At 35.7% G+C, this 24,702-nt stretch overlaps 6 protein-coding genes and 1 non-coding gene across 7 annotated transcripts; 3 read left to right on the plus strand and 4 right to left on the minus strand.

Annotated features, from left to right (window-relative positions):
• Window positions 1-1,906: 1,906 nt before the first annotated feature.
• On the plus strand, window positions 1,907-7,123 carry LOC111452459 (sucrose synthase 2). The gene is made up of 15 exons (XM_023093203.1): window positions 1,907-2,139; window positions 2,325-2,457; window positions 2,621-2,772; window positions 2,871-3,063; window positions 3,290-3,408; window positions 3,546-3,762; window positions 3,898-3,993; window positions 4,145-4,318; window positions 5,058-5,174; window positions 5,253-5,419; window positions 5,545-5,769; window positions 5,899-6,220; window positions 6,311-6,555; window positions 6,622-6,760; window positions 6,849-7,123. The coding sequence occupies exons 1-15, from the start codon at window positions 2,039-2,041 to the stop codon at window positions 6,882-6,884; spliced, it is 2,436 nt and encodes an 811-aa protein (XP_022948971.1). The 5' UTR covers window positions 1,907-2,038; the 3' UTR covers window positions 6,885-7,123.
• Window positions 7,124-7,588: 465 nt separating this feature from the next.
• Window positions 7,589-7,671, minus strand: TRNAL-UAA. Its single transcript has one exon. It is a non-coding gene; the product is annotated as a tRNA-Leu (tRNA).
• A 1,289-nt stretch (window positions 7,672-8,960) lies between these two features.
• On the plus strand, window positions 8,961-10,879 carry LOC111452460 (epoxide hydrolase A-like). Its single transcript, XM_023093204.1, has 3 exons — window positions 8,961-9,455; window positions 9,608-9,843; window positions 10,478-10,879. Exons 1-3 carry the CDS (start codon window positions 8,991-8,993, stop codon window positions 10,725-10,727), a joined length of 951 nt encoding a protein of 316 aa, XP_022948972.1. The 5' UTR covers window positions 8,961-8,990; the 3' UTR covers window positions 10,728-10,879.
• Window positions 10,880-11,766: 887 nt separating this feature from the next.
• On the minus strand, window positions 11,767-12,178 carry LOC111452505 (protein SENESCENCE-ASSOCIATED GENE 21, mitochondrial-like). Its single transcript, XM_023093274.1, has 2 exons — window positions 12,123-12,178; window positions 11,767-12,013 (listed from the first exon to the last, which is right to left on the minus strand). The coding sequence occupies exons 1-2, from the start codon at window positions 12,176-12,178 to the stop codon at window positions 11,767-11,769; spliced, it is 303 nt and encodes a 100-aa protein (XP_022949042.1).
• A 718-nt stretch (window positions 12,179-12,896) lies between these two features.
• LOC111452622 (protein SENESCENCE-ASSOCIATED GENE 21, mitochondrial-like) lies at window positions 12,897-13,594 on the minus strand. The gene is made up of 2 exons (XM_023093431.1): window positions 13,483-13,594; window positions 12,897-13,363 (listed from the first exon to the last, which is right to left on the minus strand). Exons 1-2 carry the CDS (start codon window positions 13,554-13,556, stop codon window positions 13,177-13,179), a joined length of 261 nt encoding a protein of 86 aa, XP_022949199.1. The 5' UTR covers window positions 13,557-13,594; the 3' UTR covers window positions 12,897-13,176.
• Window positions 13,595-14,419: 825 nt separating this feature from the next.
• On the plus strand, window positions 14,420-17,325 carry LOC111452325 (U1 small nuclear ribonucleoprotein A-like). Its single transcript, XM_023092980.1, has 5 exons — window positions 14,420-14,682; window positions 14,771-14,943; window positions 15,677-15,770; window positions 16,073-16,158; window positions 16,818-17,325. The coding sequence occupies exons 1-5, from the start codon at window positions 14,595-14,597 to the stop codon at window positions 17,103-17,105; spliced, it is 729 nt and encodes a 242-aa protein (XP_022948748.1). The 5' UTR covers window positions 14,420-14,594; the 3' UTR covers window positions 17,106-17,325.
• A 411-nt stretch (window positions 17,326-17,736) lies between these two features.
• LOC111452324 (UDP-glucuronic acid decarboxylase 2-like) lies at window positions 17,737-20,716 on the minus strand. Its single transcript, XM_023092979.1, has 7 exons — window positions 19,924-20,716; window positions 19,674-19,821; window positions 19,350-19,429; window positions 19,192-19,275; window positions 18,677-18,751; window positions 18,355-18,447; window positions 17,737-18,253 (listed from the first exon to the last, which is right to left on the minus strand). Exons 1-7 carry the CDS (start codon window positions 20,533-20,535, stop codon window positions 18,029-18,031), a joined length of 1,317 nt encoding a protein of 438 aa, XP_022948747.1. The 5' UTR covers window positions 20,536-20,716; the 3' UTR covers window positions 17,737-18,028.
• Between the last annotated feature and the right edge of the window lie 3,986 nt (window positions 20,717-24,702).

Genomic DNA, 24,702 nt, shown 5'->3' on the forward strand with positions numbered 1-24,702 from the left:
ATTAATCTGCAAATTTTAGTTGGATTTTTAAGTTTCTTTTTAGTCGACAGTTCGTCAGCCGACGTGTAACCCCAGATCTGGCGCCCTTACACCCTTTACGACATGTCGCTGATCCGATTCCTTGCCTTTTTCTTTTTCCTTTTTTCCTTTTTTTTTCCCATATATTTATTTTAAATATATATATATATATATAGTTCTATAGTCCTTGTTAATCAATGAGTGTTTAAATAAATTATAATTAGTAATTTTTTTAACTTTAAAAATTTTAAAAATATTAACCGTCTGAATGCTTTTAACTTCCACTTTTTATGTCGTATGATTTGTAAGTAGTATTTTAAGTCTAAGAGCCGACGATCCATGTTCACATACAACTAACTCTTGACAAGGCCACCCCAGAAACATCTGGTCGATGAGGTATAAACATATCACATAAGACAACAACCTACCAAGTTCGGTCTTAACCTAATTAAGGTATGTGTCCCCCGCTCCTCCCCAAATTCTCGCTGTTAGAAAAGGTACGATCTTGATAATATAATATCAAAAGGGATCTGTCTCGGTAGACAAGTGTACGATATTGCTGTAGTTCAGCTGACACCACTTTGATAAAAAAAAAACATTAATTTAACGGTAAGAGCGCGTTGGACATAACACTACACTTATGTAAACATAATCCATTCCCAAGTTGTTGCTAATTAATTTATTTAACAAAACTAAATATTTCAAAATAGTAAAAGTACATAATATTAGAATTATCTGATAGATTATTATAAAATTATTATTTATTTAATATGAAAGGCACTTTCTTTGAGATCGCGATATTAAAATGTTTTGGAATTAAAATAACACATTAATTAACGGATTAGGTGAACACACTTGGACTTGGATTTCTATTAAATTACAATAAAGCTATTATATATATATATATATATATATATATACAATGACCTCATGAATGGACGTGTAATTCAAATAGAAGTTAAACTCTCCATCTATTTTAACTAAATATTTAAAGAGGAGGTTAGTAATATTTATGTAATTATTTATGCATACATATATATATATATATATATATAATGATTCATATAATATTTTAAATGTTTTTTTCTAAAATAATATTCCAATATAATTTAGTGGATCATTTTTTATTTGCAGTAGAAGGTGATATAGTCGCGAATTTAAACTTTACAGGTGTTTTTTTTAATACATAGATAATGTGATAATAAGGACTAGAAATATCACGAGGGAGACGAGGGAGCCTTTCCCTTCCTTGTCTCTATCTTGGTCGCCTATTTCAATTTTCATTTATTTATTCGAGTATTGTACTGTACATATATTTTCTCCAAAATTTATATATTTTTTAAAAATAAAATATTTATTTCAAATAAAATTTTAGTGAATAATTTAATTTATGCAAAAACATCATAATAAAATGCAATAAAATATTGAAATATAAGAAATAAAACCAAGATTAATATACATAATCTAAATAAGTCGGACAAACACAACTTTCTACAATGGTGTATGATATTGTTTACTTGTTATTGTAGCTTTGTTTTGGACTTTTGAAAAAGATCTTTTGACACGACTGAATTTAAGACATGATTTTATATTATGTTAAGACTTTGTGCTTCTCAAAATGTCTCGTACCAATGTTATCATGTCATGATAGCAAACGGCCGAATTAAAATCAGGTGGGAAGCAAAAAATAAAAAAGGAAGTCGGATTTAGTCTCTGTTTCTTCCTTTGTCCCATAACTCTGCAGAAAAAGAAAAAAAAACCACCGCGAAATCGAGGACAGGTGCCAGTTTTTCTCCATTTCGCTCGTCCTTTTCGATCTAGAAACAGCAACACCGTCTTTTATTCAAACACGTTTCGTCCTTATTTAACACTTTATCTCCATCGTTCACCATTGTGTAAGCAGCCCCTCACTATACTCTTTCTTCTGATTTTGTTCTGTTTTTGGGATTTTGATGATTTCTTGTCGTCTGTCGGAGATTTCTGTTTCCTGATTGATCGAGTTTTTTTTTAAGCTTTTTCCATGGCGACTCAGAAGAAGTTCGCTCGTATTCCCAGCGTTAGGGAACGCGTGGAGGACACACTCTCCGCTCACCGGAACGAACTTGTGTCTCTCCTCTCCAGGTGTGCTGGTTTCTTTTTCTTTTTTTTTAATCTGTTTGGATTTTTAGGCTTATGTTTGGAATCGTTTGAGGAAGAACACTCTGTGTTCATTGTGTGTGTGTGTGTGTGTGTGTGTCCTGTTTATCATTTTCCACCATTTTTGAGTTGATGCTAATTTACTGATGCATTTGAGGTGGGCTTTGAAGGTATATTGATCAGGGAAAAGGGATTTTACAGCCCCATCATTTGATTGATGAACTCGAGAATATCATTGGAGATGATGACGGGAAACTGCATCTCTCCACTGGTCCCTTTGGCGAGATTCTCAAATCTGCTCAGGTGATGATTGCAACTTGAAGTTATTTTGAATTTGTACTTATGGGTTTGAATCTGCTCTGTTTTTTTAAGTTTTGGTTTCTTGAATCATAATCTACTGATGTAATTTGTTCAAGTTACGTTGTATTCCTATTCTAATTAAATAGAATGTTTGGTTTTATCATAGGAAGCTATTGTTCTGCCGCCATTTGTAGCCATTGCTGTTCGCCCCAGACCTGGTGTCTGGGAGTACGTCCGTGTCAATATCTATGAACTCAGCGTCGAGCAATTAAGCGTGTCCGAGTATCTTCACTTTAAGGAAGAGCTCGTGGAGGGACAGTAAGTGTTTTTTCTTACTTGAAATGTAGATGTATTCGAGGGGTCATCGATATTTCCATTGTGCTTATTTTTTTATTGTATCTGCATACTAATGTCAGGGTCAATGGAAACTTTGTACTTGAGCTTGACTTTGAACCGTTCAATGCGAACTTCCCTCGCCCTATCCGATCCTCATCCATTGGTAATGGTGTTCAATTCCTTAATCGTCACCTGTCATCGATTATGTTTCGCAACAGGGAGTCATTGGAGCCATTGCTTGACTTCCTTCGAGCCCATAAATACAAAGGAAGTGTAAGTGTTAATTACTTAAATTGATGTTTCCTTCTTTACAGGATCTAATACAACCAACTTTGATAATTTACTGGACACTATGTTAGAATTGATTCAATATACGTTGTGAATGTGTATGACTGCAATTTTCAAGTTCTTGTGATGAATGTATAGAATGAGAAATATGAAAAAGCTGCTGTGGTAAATTATGATTGAATGTGTTCTGATAATCGTCGTGTGTGTGCAGGGAATAATGTTGAATGATCGAATACAAAGCCTTTCCAACCTTCAGTCCGCATTGTCAAAGGCTGAGGAGTACCTTTCTAAGTTGCTGCCCAGTACACCCTATTCTGACTTTGAATATGTGTAAGCGTATTGCCCCGTCTCACGTGGGTGTTTGATTTTTGTTATTACTAAGCAGCCTGATGATTGTTGGAATGTATTTATCATAATAATTGGGCCAGTAACTGATATTTTCTATTCTCCTTCACTATCTCATGCAGATTACAAGGAATGGGTTTTGATAGGGGTTGGGGTGATACTGCAGAACGAGTGCTAGAGATGATGCATCTTCTCTTGGATATCCTTCAGGCTCCTGATCCGTCTGTATTAGAAACATTTCTAGGGAGGATACCAATGGTGTTTAATGTTGTAATCTTGTCTCCTCATGGTTACTTTGGTCAGGCCAATGTCTTAGGTCTTCCAGACACGGGCGGCCAGGTACTCGAAATAAATCCTCTTTCAAGCCATTTTGTTCCTTGGTTTCTTCGGAATCAAATATAGGAGTACCTAGACCATCATCAGAAGATACTGAAAAATTTAACCATCTTTTCCTTTTCGTACTTCAAATTGCAGGTAGTTTATATTTTGGACCAGGTGCGTGCGCTGGAGAAGGAAATGATCACTAGAATTAAGAAGCAAGGGTTAGATGTAACTCCTAGAATTTTAATTGTAAGTGTGTTTCTTTCCCCAACTTCTATGAGTAAAACTTGGGTTTCCTTTTGATAAGTACTTGAGTTCTTTCCTTCTATTTATACCCAGACCTCTAATTCCTTGCCAGAGTTTTTCTGTAATCTAATCATGTTGTGGGTAATTGTCACAGGTCACCCGGTTAATACCGGATGCAAAGGGAACTACATGTAATCAGCATCTGGAAAAAGTTGGTGGAACCGAGCATTCACACATTTTGCGCGTTCCTTTTAGGTCAGAAAAAGGAATTCTACGTAAATGGATTTCAAGGTTTGATGTATGGCCTTATCTAGAGACCTTTGCTGAGGTAATGCGTGCAATTCTACATAAAGGCTCACAACACTTGCTGATTACACTATTATCTGATATCTGTTTATTTATACAAACCCAACTGCTTAGGTGAAAAGTTTCATCTGTCCGTGATTCATCGTGTTAATTTTCAGTACAGTGCTTCCTGTGCACTCATTAGTGACACTCACATCAATTGAATTGAACCCATAATGTGAGATCACACATCGGTTGGAGAGGAGAACGAAACATTCCTTATAAGGGTGTGGAAACCTCTCCCTAGTAGATGCGTTTTAAAACCATGAGGCTGATGGTGATACGCAACAAGCCAAAGTGGACAATATCTACTAACGGTGAGTTTAGGGTGTTACAAATGGTATCAAAGCCAGGCATCGGGTAGTGTGCCAGCGAGTTCGTTGGGCCCCCAAGAGGGGGTGGATTGTGAGATCCCACATCGGTTGGAGAGGGGAACGAAACATTCCTTATAAGAGTGTGGAAACCTCTCCCTAGTAAACGCGTTTTAAAATCATAAGGCTGACGACAATACATAACAGGCCAAAACAGACATTATCTGCTAGCGTTGAGTTTGGGCTGTTACACATAATCTATAGCGTAAATGGCTATTTGAATTTCAACTCCACTTCTTTCATTCTTTCCCCTGCCTTTACCTACTCACAAGTCATCAAATATTTGCACAACTGATCTATTAGCTATTGTGTATGAGTCAGACTTCTGATATACCATGTTATTTGGAACAGGATGCGGCAAGTGAAATCATAGCTGAGCTGCAGGGTATTCCAGATTTTATTATCGGAAACTACAGTGATGGAAATCTTGTTGCTTCCTTATTGGCATATAAAATGGGAGTTACTCAGGTAGCTTAGATTAAGAGAAGCTTTTGGTATTTCAACTGTTGTCATCTGTTGACATTTGGTTTGCAATGTAATCGGTAGTGTACCATAGCTCATGCGTTGGAGAAGACAAAATATCCCGAGTCGGACACATACTGGAAAAACTTCGAGGAGAAATATCACTTCTCATGTCAGTTCACTGCTGATTTAATAGCCATGAATAATGCAGATTTTATCATCACCAGTACATACCAGGAGATTGCTGGAACGTATGTCTTCTTACTATCGTTATGTTGTTGGATTTTAAATGGGAACTGGTTGAAAGAATAGATGTGAGTGCCACTAATGAACTTCATTACAGAATTTACTGAATCGATACCAACTTTACTTGCAGGAAGAACACGGTTGGTCAATACGAGAGCCACACTGCATTTACGCTTCCTGGGCTATACAGAGTTGTCCATGGGATTGATGTCTTTGACCCAAAGTTTAATATAGTCTCTCCTGGAGCAGACATGACCATTTATTTTCCCTACTCCGAGAAGCAGTCGAGGCTTACAGCTTTACACGAATCACTGGAGAAGTTATTGTACGACCCAGAACAAAATGACGAACATGTGTAAGTTTTTCTCGCTCAAATCGCTCACGGGAAGTTTGATGTCAAATCACTCTTCATGTTAATTCTTCAAATTAAGGAGCCAGTTCATATTATTCGGGAAATGCTAATCTTTGCTTGGCACGTACGCAGTGGTGCAATAGACGACAGGTCAAAACCTTTAATCTTCACCATGGCAAGGTTGGACAAAGTGAAAAACATCACTGGATTAGTTGAGCTGTATGGCAAGAATGCCAAACTGAGGGAGCTAGCAAACCTTGTTGTGGTTGGTGGTTATGTTGATGTGAAGGATTCCAAAGACAGGGAAGAAATGGGAGAAATTGAGAAAATGCATAGCCTTATGAAAAAGTACAACTTGCACGGTCAATTGCGTTGGATATCAGCTCAAACGAACCGAGCACGTAATGGCGAGTTATATCGCTATATTGCAGACACGCGGGGTGTTTTTGTTCAGGTGGATGATTTATGGACTTCCCTGTTCTTTTTCTTTCTTCTTCTACCTTTTTGAAGTATTATCCCAATCTTTAAGATCTTCAATTTACAGCCAGCAATTTATGAAGCATTTGGACTTACTGTTGTGGAGGCCATGACTTGTGGGCTACCAACCTTTGCTACTTGCCATGGCGGCCCTGCTGAAATCATTGAACATGGCGTATCTGGATTTCACATTGACCCTTATCATCCAGACCAAGTCAGTACTCTTTTAGTAGATTTCTTTGCGAAGTGCAAGGACGATCCGAGTCATTGGATTCAAATCTCCGAAGCGGGACTCCAAAGAATTTACGAAAGGTAATATATACACATTTGAAATATACTTCTTACCATGGATATTTCTCTCAACGTCTCGTCGTCTAGGTATACATGGAAAATCTACTCAGAACGACTAATGACTCTGGCTGGAGTTTATAGTTTCTGGAAGTATGTTTCGAAACTCGAAAGGCGCGAGACGCGTCGATATCTAGAGATGTTCTACATTCTCAAGTTCCGTGATCTGGTGAGTATATTTTATTGTTCTAGTTAACCAAGTTACATACACATCCATGTTTTTGATCTGATAATTGGATGTACTTTTGGTTCATTAGGCAAATTCTGTTCCTTTGGCAATCGATGATCATTGAGCTTCTTGTGGTTTAGGAACTGCTTTACTTGATCAAGGTTTTTGAGCCTTTGGTGGTACGATTGTGTAAAAATAAAGTTATGTTTGTGTATATATTTAAATGCAGAAGAACCCATCTTGTACTGTTGTGATACTCGTTTTAGTTCTCGATCTCATGTTGTGATCTTGACTGCTCGGTAACGTTACGGGGAGTTGCCAAGCAGTTTTGTTCCGAAGGTAATTTTCTATTTGGTTCTTAAACTTTCTTTTTATTTTTTTTATTTTTTATTAACAAATTTACATATATAAACAAAATTGAAAATTAGGGAAAGCATAAAATTTATATTTATATGTTTATTAATAAATTGATTATTTTTAAAACTTTCAAATTTGTGGAAGATTGATAAATTTCAAGTGTTAAATCATACACCAAATTATAAAAAATAAAAGATATTTATTTTAAATTTTAAAAAATTGAGTTGTTTTTCTAAAGAAACAAATAGAAAATAATATTTATAATTTTAAATTTATGAAAATAAAAGGTGAAATAGTAATTCAAACTAATACAATATAATAATATGATTGCCATATTAGAATTACATTAACAGAATATGAAATAAGGTTACGTAACATAAAAAATAAAAATAAAAATAAAATTAAAATATATTTCTAGAATAGTCTTTAATTATTGCTTTTTTCCTTTGGAAAAAAAAAAATTGGAGCAATTGCAGGCTGTGGGGTTCGAACCCACGCGCACTTATGTGCAGAAGATCTTAAGTCTTCCCCCTTAACCTCTCGGGCAAACCTGCTGAATATGCATCAATTTCTATAACTAGAATATAATAAATAATACGTAAATTGTATTATTGGATTTGTCATTTATTTATATTTTGTAAACAAATGTATACCGCACGTATCCGCGAGAGAATTAAATATTTTTATATTAAATTTGAATTATTTAATAGTTCTCGCCATCGATATTGAATTTTGACCAATTTTTTTGGGGTCAATTAATTAATTTATTCCCTTTTGAAATATAATTCTCAATTTTCATAAATATATAAACTCATACGGCAAAAAGAGTTTCCTTTAAAAAATATTAATATAAATTTTAATAAATTTTTTTTAAAACTTTTTTTAAATATATATATTAAATTATACAAATAAATTGTAAAAGAACAATTATAATTTTTAAAATCAGTAAAACGAAAAAGAAAAGGGTAACAGTAGCTCCATTATTATTTCAAAATTTTAATATAAAAGAATTATAGGATAATATAAGATATTAAGTCAATTATGAACCAATGAAAAGACGGCCAACAAGAAAATAAAGATAATAATATAAAAATGTCCAAAAAAAGAAACAATAATTGAAATTATTTAATTTCAACGCCTACATTATTAATCTCTACATCGAGCATCGAGCATCGAGAATGTGAATCTATATCTTTAAACCAATATAATATGATATACACGTTAAATCTATATTGTTACACATCATTGGAATAGCTTCAATATAATATGTGCCCATAACTACAGTAGTGTATAAATTACAATGTAACACGTGACAAACAGAGACTTGTAACTAGATTAAATTACACAAAACATCTTTAAATTTTGGACATGTTTCAATTATATCTATAAACTTTTACTTTTAATTTATTTTATCTGATGTTTATAAATGATGTCATGGATGTAAATTATTATTGGTCAGTGATGCTTCAAAAACACTGTCCCTTTCAAGCACTAGAACCTCTTATACTCAGATAGTATTGTTGTTGGATGATGAAAGTCCCACGTCAGCTAATTTAGGGAATGATCATGGGTTTATAAGTGAGGAATGTTAACTCCATTGGTATCAGAGTTGTGTTCGTTTATATTCATTGCTAACTCCATTGGGTTTATATTCAAAGTGGACAATATCATACCATTGTGGAGAGTCGTGTTCGTTTAACTCCTCAGTCGTGTAGCTTTTTTAATATTCTAAGTGGAAATGATTTTGATTCGGAAACAGTGACAGGGAACAGATCTATCCACTAGGTCACAACCATTTCAATTTACAGGGAACAGGACATCCCCTGCTTTATAAACCCACCACCCAAGAATCAAGCAAAACTCACCCATTTCAATGGAGGCCATCCAGCACACCACCGTCAAAACCAACGGCATAAACCTCCACATCGCCGCCGTCGGAACCGGCCCACCAGTCCTCCTCCTCCACGGCTTCCCTGAGTTCTGGTACTCATGGCGCCACCAGCTCATTTACCTTTCCTCCATCGGCTACCGTGCTATCGCCCCGGACCTCCGCGGCTACGGAGACTCCGACGCACCGCCGTCCGCCGACGCCTACACGACCCTGCACATCGTCGGCGACCTGGTGGGTCTCCTTGACGAGCTGGGCATAGAAAAAGTCCTTTTAGTTGGCCACGATTGGGGGGCCATAATCGCTTGGTATCTCTGTTTGTTCAGGCCCGACCGGATCAAGGCCGCCGTGATTTTGAGCGTCCAATTTTTTCCCAGAAACCCCACCACGCCCTTTGTCCAAGCCTTCAAATCCGTTCTTGGGGACCAATTCTACATGGTCAGATTTCAGGTAAATTAACTCAAATTTAAAACTACTCATTTCATTGAAAATATGAACCGTATGTTTGATTTGGAGGCTTCCCAAAAGGTCTCGATTAACCAACGTGAGACTCACTCCTAATAATACTAACACCTAATAATACTAACACGTGGTGTGCACAGCAACCAGGGCAGGCTGAGGAAGAGTTTGCGACGGTGGACATTAAAAAGTTTTTCAACGACGTTATGTCAAATCGGGACCCTCGAGCTCCATATTTGCCCGGAGAAGTTAAATTCGAAGGGCTTCCACCGCCGCCGCCCGCCACGTGGCTGACGCCGGAAGATATCGACGTTTACGCTGACAAGTTCTCCCGCACTGGCTTCACCGGTGGCCTCAATTACTACCGAGCTTTTAACCGGTAACAAAAATATTTTCACCTTTTTCATTTTTTTTATTTTTTTTTTAACCACGATTTTACATTTATTTTTAATAACAATATTATAAAAAAAAAGTTAAAATTAAAGTTGTAAATTTTTTTTCACCTTTTACCTCTAAAATTCTCCAATTACCTTTTTTTGGATCGATTCTCTAATATTTTACTTTCATATTTAAATGATTTCAAAGAATAATTTTTGTTTTTTAATATAATTTTTATTAAAAAAAATATTAAATATTTCCATAAATTCAAGGTATTCCATAAGCTAAAATATATCCTAATGTTTTATCAATATAATTTCTAAAAATTTAAATTTCAACGTTACAAAACATTCTAACGTCTGTATGTGTGTATATATCACACACGTTAATTTCAACATTACAAAACGTTATAACATTTGAAATGTGTGTATATATATATATATCATGTTAATGTATATGTATATGTATGCATATATACACCTAAATAGAACTAAAACAATTCAAATTATATATATACACATTCGTACATATATAATAAATGGGGTCTCGAACATGCTTGTTTCAAATTCTGTTTAGTTAATGAGCATAAATCTCTTTGTACTCGCTCGCTCGTCATGTCCGGTTCTGTTCTACAGGACTTGGGAGCTGACAGCGGCATGGACAAAGTCAGAAATCAGGGTGCCAGTGAAGTACATAGTGGGGGATTTGGACCTGACCTACCATTTTCCAGGAGCTCAAGAGTACATCCATGGCGATGGGTTCAAAAGGGACGTGCCTGGTTTGGAAGAAGTGGTTGTAATGAAAGACACTTCTCATTTCATCAACCAAGAGAGGCCTAATGAAACCAACGCCCATATTCATGATTTCTTTAAAAAATTCTGCTGATCTTCGCTCTGTTTCTTAGTTCTAATCCGTTTCGTTTGGTTTGTTCTTTGTTTTCGTATCTTCAATTGTTTCGAATCCTCTCAATCGCTCATTTTCATGTTCGTGTCAAAGTGTAAGGATTTCAATAAATGAGACGTATTAAACCTCAGTCATTCGACTCGTTCCCAACTAGATGGTTAGCTTAAACATAATTCGAAGGACGAGCTTTAAAATAAAAAATATTAAAAGGGGTTTTTTGAGCTTTGAAATAAACTCTCGATATGAAAATTTGGTTGGAGCCATCCCTCTCGAGTTTGATGTGTAATCTTAACGAAAGTAGCTCGAGAGTGAAACTACTTTAGGGTTTTTTTTTTTTCGTCAATCGAGAAAAGTTGATTCGAGGCATTTTTATGATCTTCTACGGGACGTTTACTCTAGAAAGGTATTACTACAAGAAGCAAGAGTGAACTATCGAGGGTTTGGGATAATAGCTCCGTTTCATCCCATTTCAACCAAAAAGACAACCCTGTCACGATTCTAGATCAACGAGTGGAATTTTCACAAGAACCGATAAGCTATTAGAACGCTCTCACGCTTTAATAATAACATAGAAGTCAAGGTTTTGATCATCGAGAGTAGGTTATTTTCATATACAAACATGAAAGGATGAAGTAGAATGAACGAGAGGCGTCGGAGGAAGGACCTTTGAGGGCGTGGGATAGAGTGAAAAGATCCGCTTGCAATCGTTACGAGCAAATTTGAGCTATAGAAAGAGGGATTGAAGCACACATAAATCATCTTACAACTAGATCGTTGCCTACCACGTTCACTTGCATCACATACGAAAGTGTTCTCTGAACCGTGCTATTCTTTCACGGTAAACAATAACGAAAGATTAAACTCTCGAACAAAGGAGATATGTACTAAGATGGGTTACACAGTCGAGAAAATAGATCCGACCGGGTTAAATGAGTGCAAGATCAAAAAGAATAATAATCTTTATTAAAGTATTAAATGCAAATTAATAAAAATTGATTAATAAAAACGTATTTCCTTTTCTTCAATTCATTACGTTTCTTTTCGGTTTCAATAGCATAGCACGAAGATCAACCTCGTCGATCACGTTGGTGTAGTTCTCCGGCCGGTAGTAGCCGGTGACCGGATCTGGGATCCACGCCGCCATCTCCGTCCTTCTTTCTTCTTCTTCCTTCTTTATCATTCCGCCACTTCGTGCAGTAACTCCTTCCGCCGCCGTGCCAGACGCCACTCTTTGTGACGCCGCCGTCGCCCCCGCCCTATACCCCCGCCTGTCCAACACACACCACGTTTCCAAGGATTGCATTTTACACTATAAATTAATAAATATTTATTTAGATTTTCTTCGTTAAATATTTAATTTTTTTGATGGATAAATACCTGATGAGAGAAACGAGGCTGGAGATGTTCATGACACGGGACAAAGATCGAGCCATCATGAATGCCAGAAAATTTTCTGTTTGTTTCTCGGGAAAATTTACACAAGAAAAAGAGGGAAAAGAAAGCGTTTATTCGACCGGAAAGAACAATCGACGGTTTATATAGAGGGACAAAAAAACCGGAAGGATTTAGGAAAAATATATATATTTTTTTAATATTCCTTTTCCTAATTCGTTATTTTTTCCTGTAATTATTTTAATAAATCATAAATTTTTTTCCTTATATCATATTTTCCATTTTTAATTATGGAACAAACCTGCCTAGTCCGCTCTAAACAAAGGTGGACCAGAAGTAAGAGACACGAGCTAAGGGTGAGTACACGCTAAAAGCTAGAGACAGGAGCTTTGCTAGACTGTCAACAGGTTAGGGAGGCGTAAGTTTTATTTATTTATTTATTATTATTATTATTATTTTTAATTGAGTAGAATGCAAAACTCTGCTCGAATCGAGTAAAATTAAGATTATAAAATAGTGATGCATTTGATTAGGGGTATGAGGCCTTTTGGAAAGCTCAAAGCACAACCATGAGAGCTTATGCTCGAAGTGGACAATATCATGCCATTGTGGAGAGTCGTGTTCATCTAACAGTGTTAACTCTCAGAGGACCGTTAAAAATGTCCTTTAAAAGGAGGCGATCACGAGCGAAGACGTGTTGAAGTGAAAGGTTCTAAGATTCTTGAGCATGAATACGTGCACGAGCCTATGCAAACAAGATTAAAATCAACAAATAACATCTTCTATCTTATGGATTTCAAGTCAAGATGATACAACTGGCTATCGAGAATCACTAAGGTTGCAAGGTTAACATGACTGAATGGTTATGAGCTGCGATTAGTACTCGAGACACTAAAGAACATTATTTATTTATTTATTTATTTTTATGAAATAATTTTAAAAAATTATATATAGAAACTTTTCAAATAATAGTCAATAGCCCAGCAGCGTAACCAAGATTGGCTCTCCTCGACATCACTCCAAGCTTTTCAACTCATTTTTACTTCCTTGTCGCCTTCAGAAGCATAGCGCGGAGGTCCGCGGCGTCGATCTCGGCGGCGCAATTCTCCGGCCGGTAGTAGCCGGTGACCGGGTCTGGGACCCACGACTCCTTCTCTGTACTTTTTACCGTCTTGGCGCCAATTCTTGCCGCAACGCTTTGTGGTGCCGCCGCCGCATACCCACGTCTGTCCGATCACACAGCACGTAAGCCAGAATAATTTAATAAAGAAAAAGGGGTATTTTTTATTTATAAAATTTAATAAAAAAAGAAAAAGAAAAACAGAGAATTGTTCTATTTCAGTACCGGAAGAGAGTGTTGGAGAGTCCATCGGAGACGAGAGCCGACGCGATCTTGACGGCGGAGAAAGAGCGAGCCATGGAGAGATTTTCCGTTTGTTTCTCGGGAAAATTCTCGAGAAAATTTGCGTTTGAGATATGGAAAAAACAGAGATCGTGAAGATTATTTATAAAGACGGAAGAGAAGTGACGTGGAAAGTGGAAATAGTCAAACCGGGTCGGGTTTAGAGGACCCGTCAAAGAAAGGCAAAAAGTACGTACACGTGTTGATTTAATTTTCCAACATTTAACTCAAACACCCATTGAAAACCGTCCACGTGGAAAATCGTGGGTCCTAGGTGGTGCGGGCATAGGCAGAACAGTCAAAGCTTAGTTGGACTTTAATTTCCGGGAAATTCGGTAACATTGGACTATTCAAATTCAAACAGCTGCTGTTATTGTCCAGCAGCCTCCTCGAAGCTCAAAAGCCATCGTAAAAATTAAGGCTAAATTAATAAAATATTTATAAAATTAAGGCTAAATTAATAAAATATTTATAAAAATTAAGGCTAAATTAATAAAATATTTTTAAAAATAAGGCTAAATCAATAAAATATTTATAAAATTAAGGCCAATTAATAAAAATATTTATAAAAATTAAGGCTAAATTAATAAAAATAGTATTATGTCTAAAAAAAATATAATAAGTTTTTGTTGTTCGATAATTTTAAATTATTTGGTTAGTGTCGAACTTAATTAAAATAATGTAAAACATGACCAAAAATTTAATTAAAAATATAAGGAAATTCATGGAAATAAAGTGTAACATAAAAATAACAAAATAATATTTTATTGTATTTTTGACGGATTTGCTGTGGGCTAAAAAATGAAGCCCAATAAGGGAAAGCCCGAAGAGTATAAGCCCAAAATCAGTGGCAGCCCACTGCTTCTTCTCCTGCAGCCGTAGTTAGGGCTTTCATTTTCAGCCTCTGCCGGACCGATCAGACCTCTGTGAGCGGCGGTGGAATTGCATGTACCGGACCGAGCCGTCGTTTTCTGAAGTCGACCGTCGTTGTGTTCTTTCGACGTTTGTGGTTTAGCTGTTTAAGCATTTCTATTCGGCGGACGGTGGTGTAAGAAATGGCGGAGGTCAACAGCACTGGCAATGAGATTCCTCCGAACATGACCATCTACATTAACAATCTCAACGAGAAAATCAAGCTGGAAGGTATTTTTGAGGGGAGGGGAATGTCGAAGCTTCTTTAATAGTCTGAAATGTGTTGTAATTTTTATTGTTTTCTTCTTTGTAAGAGCAGAATTGAAGAAGTCGCTGAACGCGGTGTTCTCGCAGTTCGGGAAGATTCTGGAAGTATTGGCTTTCAAAACCTTGAAGCACAAAGGACAGGCTTGGGTTGTCTTCGAAGAAGTATCTTCTGCCACTAATGCGCTTAGACAAATGCAGGGCTTTCCTTTCTATGATAAGCCTATGGTAATGTGCTTACTAGAACCTACTAATTCTTGCAGTGAAAGGGTGGTTATCGTCGATAAAGAATTGAAATTGATTGCTCCAATTTTAAATTGTTTCTTGCAATTTCTTGGCTCAAACGGAGGGTTATACTAATGTGAGTCAATGTGGAAATTATGAAAGTTCTGATAGATTCTTCTGAGTAACCAAATTGGAACTTTGTTTGGGTTATGAATCATCTAGGTAGTTGAGATTTACTCGCACATGGCTAGGAAATAATGTGATTGCTTGCAGATTGCTGTACTGATGGTGTGGTCTACTATGAATATTCATAGCTGATTTCATTTTAGCAAGGTTAAAGGACAATTATTGTTTGAATGATCAATACCCTGAGCAGTGATCTTGAATGATTACTTCTTAAAAATATCACATTGCAGATGTTTGAGTATACTCCTGAGCTTTATTACTTTGGTTCTTAATAGTTTGACACACATCATATGGTTGTCAAACGTGGCTTCTGTCAATCTTGTGATAGTTCTATATCTGTTGAGCATTTCTGGTTTGTAGGTCTGGTGGCTAACATCTACGTTCTCTATGCATTTTTGTACGGTGTCGTAGGCTTTGTATCTTCTCCATGTTATAAAGTGCGACCAATTTTTTGTATCATTTGTTGCTCTGTTCTATTATTCGTCTTTTGTTAGCTTGACGAAGTTTGGTGTAATACGAAGTTAAGTGTTGTTGATTTGCAATCATGTAGAGGATACAATATGCAAAGACGAAATCGGATGTTATCTCGAAGTCTGATGGTACATTTGTTCCCCGGGAGAAACGAAAGAGGCATGAGGAGAAGGGTATAATTTGTCTCCATTTTCTATTTGACAATTCAAATTCAAATGTGTCTAAATTAGCTTGGTTCATGAAGATCTTTTTCTTCAGTATTTGATACAATAGTAGAGTGTTGTAGGTTTTTACTTTAGGTATTTTATTCAAATCTATTGGAGCAGTATTGACATCTTAGGGAAGTAACTTTTCAGTAAGTTCTTATAAAAAAAAAAAAAAAGGAACTTTTTTTCAGAAAGTAAGGAAAATGTTGTCTTATAGTTTATGTAGCAGTCTTTTGATCTAAGATCTGTCCATTCTTTCGATGTGGTAGGGAGGAAGAAGAAAGAGCAGCATGATGCTAATCAAGCTGGGATGGGTATGAATCCTGCTTTTGGTGGAGCATATGGTGCAACAGCGGTAAGTATCTCTATTTAATTCCTAAAGTTTGGTCTTTGATAAATTTTATAAACTTTTATATCTATAATATATTCATTTCTAGATTTGAGCCTCATATACATAGTTTAATTCTCCAACAAAGACGATCAAGATATTATATGTTCACCTGTTGTTGAAAAATGTATTCTAAGTGCTTCACTGATATGATATGGCTGACATGATTATCAACTATAAGATTATAGAGAATGAGAGTATTAGAATGTAATAACTAATAAAAGGTAGAACTTCACTACTTTAGGTTAATTTTGTTCATTAAAAATGATTCGCTCTCGACCTTTTTCGTTTCTCACTCTCCTCACTATATTAAGAACGATTCTTAATTTGTATGCTATTCATTGACATAGGGCACTTATTTCTTTTAACTTGCTCCAGGGTAGTAAGAGTCATTTTTGTTGTTCTTTTTGAATTTATCCGTCTTTTCCTTGTTTCATACAATCATGCTTGTTAAAGAACTGTAACGACCCTAAATTTTATCAGATGTTCCCTTAAGGTCGTTACAAGAACCCTTTGCCAATTAATTCATCATATTTATAATTATGGTACTCGTTATGTTTATTTATTGGAAATTGTATGTTGCTAACGCAATCTCTCTTTCGTTTCCTCCCCTGAAAATGGTGCAGCACTCTCAAGTACCTTATTCTGGTGGAGTTATGGTGCCAGAAGCACCAGCCCCACCCAATAGCATTTTGTTTGTACAAAATCTTCCCCATGAAACGACTCCAATGATGCTACAAATGCTGTTCTGTCAGTACCCTGGTTTTAAGGAGGTTCGTATGATCGAAGCAAAGCCAGGTATTGCATTTGTAGAGTACGCCGATGAGGTACAATCGACAGTCGCCATGCAAGCGCTACAAGGTTTCAAGATGAACCCGCAAAACTCGATGTTGATAACTTATGCAAAGAAATAGGATAGCAAATCTTGGTCTCTTCCCTGTATGGAAAGCCAACTGCTATCTTTTGATTCTCAGTACAGGAGATCGTGTGTAAAATACTGTCATCATGAACTTGCTGAAAATTCTATTCAGATCAGTTTTCTTAACTAGGAATAGAACGGATCTCGGATCCCATGAACACAGCGGTTGCCATGATTATCGTTGAACTCGTAGTAAAGTTTGATTTTCATTATCATATTTTGTTCTTGTAGTAAAAAAAAAATAAACTAAAAGCTTTTATGAATATGAGATTGAAGAGCTGTTCTTGTTGAAATCTAACTTGGCAGATATTGAACAGCAAGTTCTACAGGATGCAACAAGTCCACAGTGCAGGGAAAAGGCAGCTGCAGCTGAAGTGTTGTTGAGGGAGATGAACATCCAGTAAGTACAGCTTAATTCTCAAACTAAATTCTGTCGAGCATGTCGATTACTCCAACTTTTAGGCGTAGGCGTAGCAGAATTTTACTTGTACGATATAGCGAAATCGAGCCTGATTGATATCGTAGATTACATAGTCATTGAACCTTGACTAGATTACAATTTCTAAAGAACATGAACACAATCTTCTCAAAATTCAAAAGGAACAGAAAAAGTTTGGCAGCTACAATTTCAGCTCAATGATTTTGATCCTTATTTTATTTTTGTTGTTAAGAAATCTGTAATTGATGTGAAAGGGATGGATTGATTGTGATTCCCTCAACCACAAATTAAGCCAACCCCACTTTCTCTAATCAAACTTACAACACAACTGTTTCAAAATCCAAAAAACAAGCATCATATCACCCAAATTCTAACCTATAAGCTTTCACTTCCACTCCTTTTGCTTCTCGACCTCCCCCTCGAGCTATTCGTTTTAACCATTATACTTTAACCGATGCAAGAACAACCTGGGACGACGACTACGCTGCTGTCTTGGCGCTTCCACTGCTGTCCTTGTGGTCGCCAAAGATACGTTGTCGAAAATCGGAGACCATGAGTGGGAGACCCTTCTGGAGAGAAACTTTGGGTTCCCAACCAAGAAGATCCTTGGCCTTGGTGATGTCTGGCTTCCTCTTGTGGGGGTCGTCCTCTGTGTTCGGCCTGTACTCTATCTTCGCATCCGGGTCGATCGTTTCCTGCACGACCTGCTCACACAACATACATACATACATACATATGACCGAGGTTATTATCATCGTTACGTTTTTACAACCTTCTCACTACATTACTTCGCCAAGAAATGTACCTTGGCAAGTTCAAGCATGGTGAATTCACCGGGGTTTCCAAGATTAAAGGGTCCAATATGCTCTCCCTCCATAAGCCTCATCAATCCCTCCACCTATCGAACATTAAACAAACACATCGTCTTATCGTAACGACAAACCAACTATGACTTCAAATCGAGTTTCAAATGATCATTGGATCCAAAAGTTCCATAATTAACACAATACGAATACGAACTTAAAAATTACTTATTCATTAGACCAAAAAACGATAAACGACATCATCTTCGAGCAATATAACATAGATTTGATCAGAAAGACATTAAGGGAGGGAAAAATGCTTACAAGATCAGAAACATATTGGAAACTCCTTGTTTGCTTCCCATCACCATAGACAGTGAGAGGCTCCTTCCTCAAAGCCTGCATAACCCAACATGAATTTTAACAAAATCCGTTCGTTTTCGTGTCTATTTCGTCCCTAAAACTTTAAATGGCATCTTTTAACTCTACATTATGTTTTCGTTTAATTATAATCAGAGTCATTTATCTTCCTAGCCCCGTCCATACACTATACACATTCATCGTTTGCCACAAGAACAACGTTTAACGATGGGGTGGAGTTAACCACTATGGGTTCAATTCATGGCGACCACCAGCTTAGGATTTAACATCTTACATGTTTCCATGTCAAACAAATATGGTAGAGTAAGACGGATGGTCCAATGAAACTAGTCGAGGTGGTGTGTACAATAGAAGAATAGTCTAAAGACCAACCCGAGCATAGCTTAATCTAAAAAGTTGATGTTTTGATACGAAAACTGACGTCTAAAGATATTATTTGAAAAAAAGAAGGGGCTAACCTGGGCAACAAAATTACTAACAACACGCCCATCATCAATGCACATTCTTGGGCCATAAGTGTTGAAAATTCTAGCAATCCTAACCTGCAAAAGGAAACATAATTAATTAATTAATTAATTAATTAAACTACTTAATATTATAATTAATGGCGACCAACCTCAACTTGAGCTCCTCGGTGATAGTCCATGGTCAACGTCTCGGCCGTCCGTTTTCCCTCGTCGTAACAGCTTCGGACACCTGTCACACATTCCGACAATAACAAACCACTTCAAATTTACCGAATTACCCTTCCTCTTCAGATCTAGGTTCAAACATGGCGGTTCCCCTGAAAAGACCCAAACACCCCCATCGGTTCATCCTTTTACCATCTCTACCCTTCCCCGGATTTAATCCCCTGCATATCAGGTGAAAAACCATTCCTCCGCCGCCTCCGCTCAAACATTGGATTCGGAGAAATTAAGGAAGAAGAAATGAAACTGACCGATGGGATTGACGTTGCCCCAGTAAGTTTCAACTTGTGGGTGTTGCAGAGGATCTCCATAAACTTCGCTGGTACTGGTCAGCAGAAATCTAGCTCCCACCCTCTTCGCCAAACCCAACATGTTCAAAGTTCCGACCACATTGGTCTTGTAAATTCCTCCAAAACCCAAAGTTAAAGAAAACCCAGAACCCAAATTCGAAATAGACAACGAAAATGAACTGTAAAAATCAAAATCAAATCAAAAGGATATGATGGTCTTGACAGGGTTGAATTTGTAATGAACAGGGGAAGCAGGGCAGGCGAGATGGTAGATCTGATCCACTTCAAGAAGTAGCGGCTCGACCACATCGTGTCGGATCAGCTCGAATCGCGGATTCCCAAAATGGTGCATCACGTTCTCCTTCCGTCCGGTGAAGAAATTGTCGACCACGATGACGCTGTCGCCTCTGTCAATCAGACGGTCCACGAGGTGCGACCCGACAAACCCAGCTCCGCCGGTGACGACGATCCGTAGTCCTTTTCGCTTTAGCCCGAGTGGTATTTTGCCTCCGGAGTTCATGATGCGGTGGACGTGGAACCGGGGGCGGTGCTCGTACGACGGCGTGTTTGACCACCGAGCTAGCTCTGTCGGGATCGGGTCGTAGTTGTAGCTGGCTTGGGATGCGGAATTGGAAGAGGGGAATAGGGTGAAGGCGACGGTGGCGATGGCAATGCCGAGGAGGACGAAGAGGAGGCGCTGCTCCCGGAGCATGTAGCGGATCGGACGGGTGACGGACAGCCATGGCTTTGGGGGTTTGGGGGAATAAGCGTCCGCCGTGGGATGGGTCTCGTCGTGCCCTCTGAAAATTAGCTCCGATCCCATTTCTTTATTTCAAATCCGATTGGGAAATCAGATGGGGTTTAGGCGGATTTTGTTTTTTTCACGGCGGCGGAGTGGCGGGTGGCCGGGAATAAGGGATCCCGGTCGGCGGAGGTGAGGTGAGGACAGAGGAGAGGGGGTATATAATTTTTCTTTTTCTTTTTTTATTTTTTTTTTCTGATGGGGGAAGGAGGCGATTTTTGGAGCTTTTAAAGGGAGAGAGGTTGGAAAAAAAGGGCAATAGTTGGGATTTATTACGTAAATGCCATTAAGTAACTCTTGTTTTCTATTGTTGGCTGATTTAGTGATCCGTGGCAAATGTGGAAGTTTTCTCAATTATTGTTCTTAAATAAATATTATATCGTTCTTGTTTAAATTTAATTTGGGCTAAATTTTGTTGTTTATTTATAAAAAAATCCTAAGTTTAACGACGATCCGTACCAGGTCAAAGCGAACAATATCTACTAGTAATGGGCTTGGGTTGTTATAAACGTTATCAGAGCCAGTCACAAGACAGTATGTCAGCGAATACGTTGAGCCTCTACAGAGAGTAGATTGTGAGATCTCACATCAGTTGGATAAAGAGACTAACGACGATACATAACGGGTCAAAATGAACTAGCGGTGTTCAAACTAGTCTTAATCAAGGTGCCACGAGCTAGGAGCAGGTTTTGACCTAATTCTGTCTCCTTCATGTTGCTCAACGACAAGAGGTCGACGACATACAATTGAATTTCGATCCAATTATTTCTTCTTCTTTATTTTGTGGTTCGATCCTTTACGTGTTGGTCTGATTTTATCGTTCATTAGACTTTTTTTCTATTATTTGTCACATTTTATATGGTATGATTTTGATCGAAGGCGTGGAGATCTCGAACAAAATGTCCTTATTTGACTATTTATAATTTGTTTTGTTTTGATTTAATCTATGTAGAAGCATTAAATATACATTAAAATCAAAATAAATGTCTTAATTTTGTTTTATTCTTAATTAATTTATAGCTTTTTCAACTTTTATTTTAGTCATTAATTAATTTATGGAAAAACTTTAGCACTTAAAACAATAAATATATTTTTCTCTCGCATAAATAACAATTAAAAATATCTAAAATAGTATTTTTTGTAAACAAAATTCATATAATTAATTTAAATATTTTTAAAAAAATCGACCAACCAAGAATAAAATAAATAAAAATGAAAAAGGAATAATCTAAAATATATATATATATGAGGTGGACTAAAATGTTAATTAATTATAAAAATAGGGATAAAATATTGGGGTGTGGCTATAAATTAATTATAAAAAAGGGTAATTTTAAAAAATTATTAATTAAATAATGGGGTTGGGAGAGGGTTAGAGGGGTCCAAGTTGGCAAATTTGAAAATTTCCAAGTGTCATTGACTTTTTTTTAAAAAAAATAACAATAAAAATAAAAATTAATTCATAGTCGCCACTGGATTTGTCTCCGTCCACCGAACCCAACTTGCTGATGTCAATTTTTTTATCGAAACAGCGAGCTACTTCATAGTTAGACGTAATTAACTTGAACCAATGACAGGTAGAAACTAAACATATTATAAGAACTCAGATTGGCCCGTGAGAATAGTTTTTTTTTGTTTTTAAAAGTAATTTATGACGTTCTTTTTTTCTCGGTGCACTCTTTTTCAATATCTTATCTCTTTACGTACGTATATATAAGACTTTTCTTAGTAGTCGCTCTCCTCATACACGCATCTTTCTCTCACGAGTTTTGCTTTACGTATATAGTTATTCTGGCTATTAAACTCTCTTTAATTACCTTTTCTCCTCCACAAGAATCCTATCGTATACTTTTTCTCCCTAAATGTTTAAGTTTATTTTATTGTCTCTCGACTATCGGTATTTCATTTTAGTCCCTAAATTTTTAAAAAATAACCATTTTAATATATTTTTTTTTGTAAAATAAAAAAATGGAGTTAATAACTAAAATATATAATTTTTTTATTTTTAAAATTAAATTAGTCATTTTAAAAGTGTAATGACTAAAATTAACAAAATTTAAAATTAAAAATAAAAATAAAACAAATTTAAAACTAAAATGAGAAATATTTGCAATTGTTTACTATAATAAATAATATAATCCAAATAAAACCTTCAAAATAATAACATTTGATTGACAAATGTAACGGCCAATTTGGCAGATAGTGAAACGTATAGAATGTCGCCACGTGTCATAAACTATTATTGAACACTTTTTTAAAATAATTTTTTTTTTATAATTTTGTCTTTTATAATTCACATAATATTCCATCAACATATAAGGAATCAAATTTACAATAATGCCATAAAAAAAATAGCTGATTTTTTTCCATTAATTTACAAAATCCAATTCATTCAAATAATCCTGATGTAATAATTTAAAATAAATTTTAATAAAATTATTTAATTTTATAAAAATACTTTTTAATATTAATATCCTAACAAAATATCATTAAAAAATTGACGTAAGCTGACTTGAATATAACTCGAGAATTAAATTCATAATTTAATTTTTTTTATAATTATTTATATTCTTTTTTTTTTTTGTGGGAATATTTTAAAGTTTGGAAAAAAATAATAATAATGCAATGTTCATAATGTAAAATGTTAGGTCTAAATTCCAAAGGTTATGGAGGAATGTTAATGTAAAGCCCCAATCATTGCCCCAATTTCCTCCACGTGTTCAACGTGACATGTAACCTTACATCCACGCAATCTCTAATTTATGGACTTTTTTATTTTTTAAATTATTAATTTTTTTTTCTTTCCAAAATATAATTAGTTCTTACAAGTTTCGAATTTTCTTTATTATAATTTATAATAATAAAAGCCGAAGTTATTACAAATTTAACGGGTTGAGTTGAATGTCATTAACACGATATATAAATAAAATGATGGTGTGATGTTAAATATATTTTATTCCGTTAAAAATTGATAAATATATTATATTTTTATGAAATCAACGCTCCTAATAATAAAATCATCGATTAAGAGGCTAACTAATGTTTGTCAATTTGAACATAGATCAACCGATTAAAATATATATCATCAATTAAGAGGTGTATATAAAGATGTTCAGACACAGAATTCAATACGACCCAGATGAATATGTACTCGAAAAAGCGACCGACTTCGAGGAAGTGAGTGTTTTGGACGCTTCGAACGACCCTAAACCCTAAATTAACCTATTTTTTTCTTTTTATGCGGAGATTGTTGAATCTACACTAAAGGGTTGTAAGTAAGGAGAATAATATGGGAGACAAATCTTAATCATGTGCAGCGGCACGTGCCTAGCTGTAACAAGATTTAGGTTGAAGTAATTAGTATTTTAAGCAAAGTTCTGTTCAATAAAAATGAAAATGAAAATGTCCAAATTCATATTCAAACTATAATATTAATTTATGATAAAGTAAGTCATTATATAATTGTCTTCTTGCCTTTGTCCCACATCTTTTCTCATTTGTAACCAAACCCATTAAGAATGTCAACTATAGCATTTATTCGTTTAATTTATTAGGTCAAGTTATTAATATGTTAGGTCGGGTAAATAAATATAGTATTGACGAAGATTGAATGTTCAAATCCTCGGATTTCATATACCTATGAACATTAAGTTGATTGTGCATAAAGATGTCCACTTAACTAGCAAGGTAGGGACCCACAAAGACCGTCTCGAGTAAGATGGTGTTTGGAATGAGAGAGGGAGTGAGAGAGATATTTTTCTTGTTAGTTATAAATGTGATCGGGGACAGAGATTATATTCTCGGTGTATAACTCTTTTCATTTATTATTTTTCTTATATTTTATAATATTTAATTTAGAGTAATTTTTTTAAAACAAAATAAGTTAAATCATATTAATAATTATAATGGAGAAAAGATTAGACCTTTTTTTTTTTCTAAAAAAAAAGAAAAAAAATATATATATATTTGACAACGTTGGAAAAATATGACCTTTCTTTGTCTTGGACTTAGACGTGACATTTCATGATTGAAGTTGAACCGACGCATGCGCTGGCCCATACAAAATTAAAATATATGAAAAATAGAATTGTGAAATTACAAATTTACCCCAATAATTGAGATTTCATTTTAATTTGACCATTTCCATTTTGGCCTTAGGTTTGATCAAATTTCATAAATACATTCTAT

The sequence above is a fragment of the Cucurbita moschata genome, unplaced genomic scaffold (genome assembly GCF_002738365.1).
Source record: "Cucurbita moschata cultivar Rifu unplaced genomic scaffold, Cmos_1.0 Cmo_Scf00014, whole genome shotgun sequence".
NCBI lineage: Eukaryota > Viridiplantae > Streptophyta > Magnoliopsida > Cucurbitales > Cucurbitaceae > Cucurbita > Cucurbita moschata.

What these genes read in the sequence shown, in the direction of transcription:
- LOC111452324 (XM_023092979.1), bottom strand. Translation starts at nt 20,535, where the DNA reads ATGGGATCGGAGCTAATTTTCAGAGGGCACGACGAGACCCATCCCACG. An exon ending in ACCGAGGAGCTCAAGTTGAG is followed by an intron (nt 19,276 to 19,349) that starts GTTGGTCGCCAT and finishes TTCCTTTTGCAG; the next exon opens with GTTAGGATTGCTAGAATTTT. An exon ending in TCCAATATGTTTCTGATCTT is followed by an intron (nt 18,448 to 18,676) that starts GTAAGCATTTTT and finishes AATGTTCGATAG; the next exon opens with GTGGAGGGATTGATGAGGCT.
- LOC111452622 (XM_023093431.1), bottom strand. Translation starts at nt 13,556, where the DNA reads ATGGCTCGCTCTTTCTCCGCCGTCAAGATCGCGTCGGCTCTCGTCTCC. An exon ending in CTCTCCAACACTCTCTTCCG is followed by an intron (nt 13,364 to 13,482) that starts GTACTGAAATAG and finishes GTGATCGGACAG; the next exon opens with ACGTGGGTATGCGGCGGCGG.
- LOC111452325 (XM_023092980.1), top strand. Translation starts at nt 14,595, where the DNA reads ATGGCGGAGGTCAACAGCACTGGCAATGAGATTCCTCCGAACATGACC. An exon ending in CGAGAAAATCAAGCTGGAAG is followed by an intron (nt 14,683 to 14,770) that starts GTATTTTTGAGG and finishes TTGTAAGAGCAG; the next exon opens with AATTGAAGAAGTCGCTGAAC. An exon ending in GAGCATATGGTGCAACAGCG is followed by an intron (nt 16,159 to 16,817) that starts GTAAGTATCTCT and finishes AAAATGGTGCAG; the next exon opens with CACTCTCAAGTACCTTATTC.
- LOC111452460 (XM_023093204.1), top strand. Translation starts at nt 8,991, where the DNA reads ATGGAGGCCATCCAGCACACCACCGTCAAAACCAACGGCATAAACCTC. An exon ending in TCTACATGGTCAGATTTCAG is followed by an intron (nt 9,456 to 9,607) that starts GTAAATTAACTC and finishes TGGTGTGCACAG; the next exon opens with CAACCAGGGCAGGCTGAGGA. An exon ending in TACTACCGAGCTTTTAACCG is followed by an intron (nt 9,844 to 10,477) that starts GTAACAAAAATA and finishes TCTGTTCTACAG; the next exon opens with GACTTGGGAGCTGACAGCGG.
- LOC111452505 (XM_023093274.1), bottom strand. Translation starts at nt 12,178, where the DNA reads ATGGCTCGATCTTTGTCCCGTGTCATGAACATCTCCAGCCTCGTTTCT. An exon ending in AGCCTCGTTTCTCTCATCAG is followed by an intron (nt 12,014 to 12,122) that starts GTATTTATCCAT and finishes TGTGTTGGACAG; the next exon opens with GCGGGGGTATAGGGCGGGGG.
- LOC111452459 (XM_023093203.1), top strand. Translation starts at nt 2,039, where the DNA reads ATGGCGACTCAGAAGAAGTTCGCTCGTATTCCCAGCGTTAGGGAACGC. An exon ending in ATAAAATGGGAGTTACTCAG is followed by an intron (nt 5,175 to 5,252) that starts GTAGCTTAGATT and finishes TGTAATCGGTAG; the next exon opens with TGTACCATAGCTCATGCGTT. An exon ending in TTCTCAAGTTCCGTGATCTG is followed by an intron (nt 6,761 to 6,848) that starts GTGAGTATATTT and finishes TTGGTTCATTAG; the next exon opens with GCAAATTCTGTTCCTTTGGC.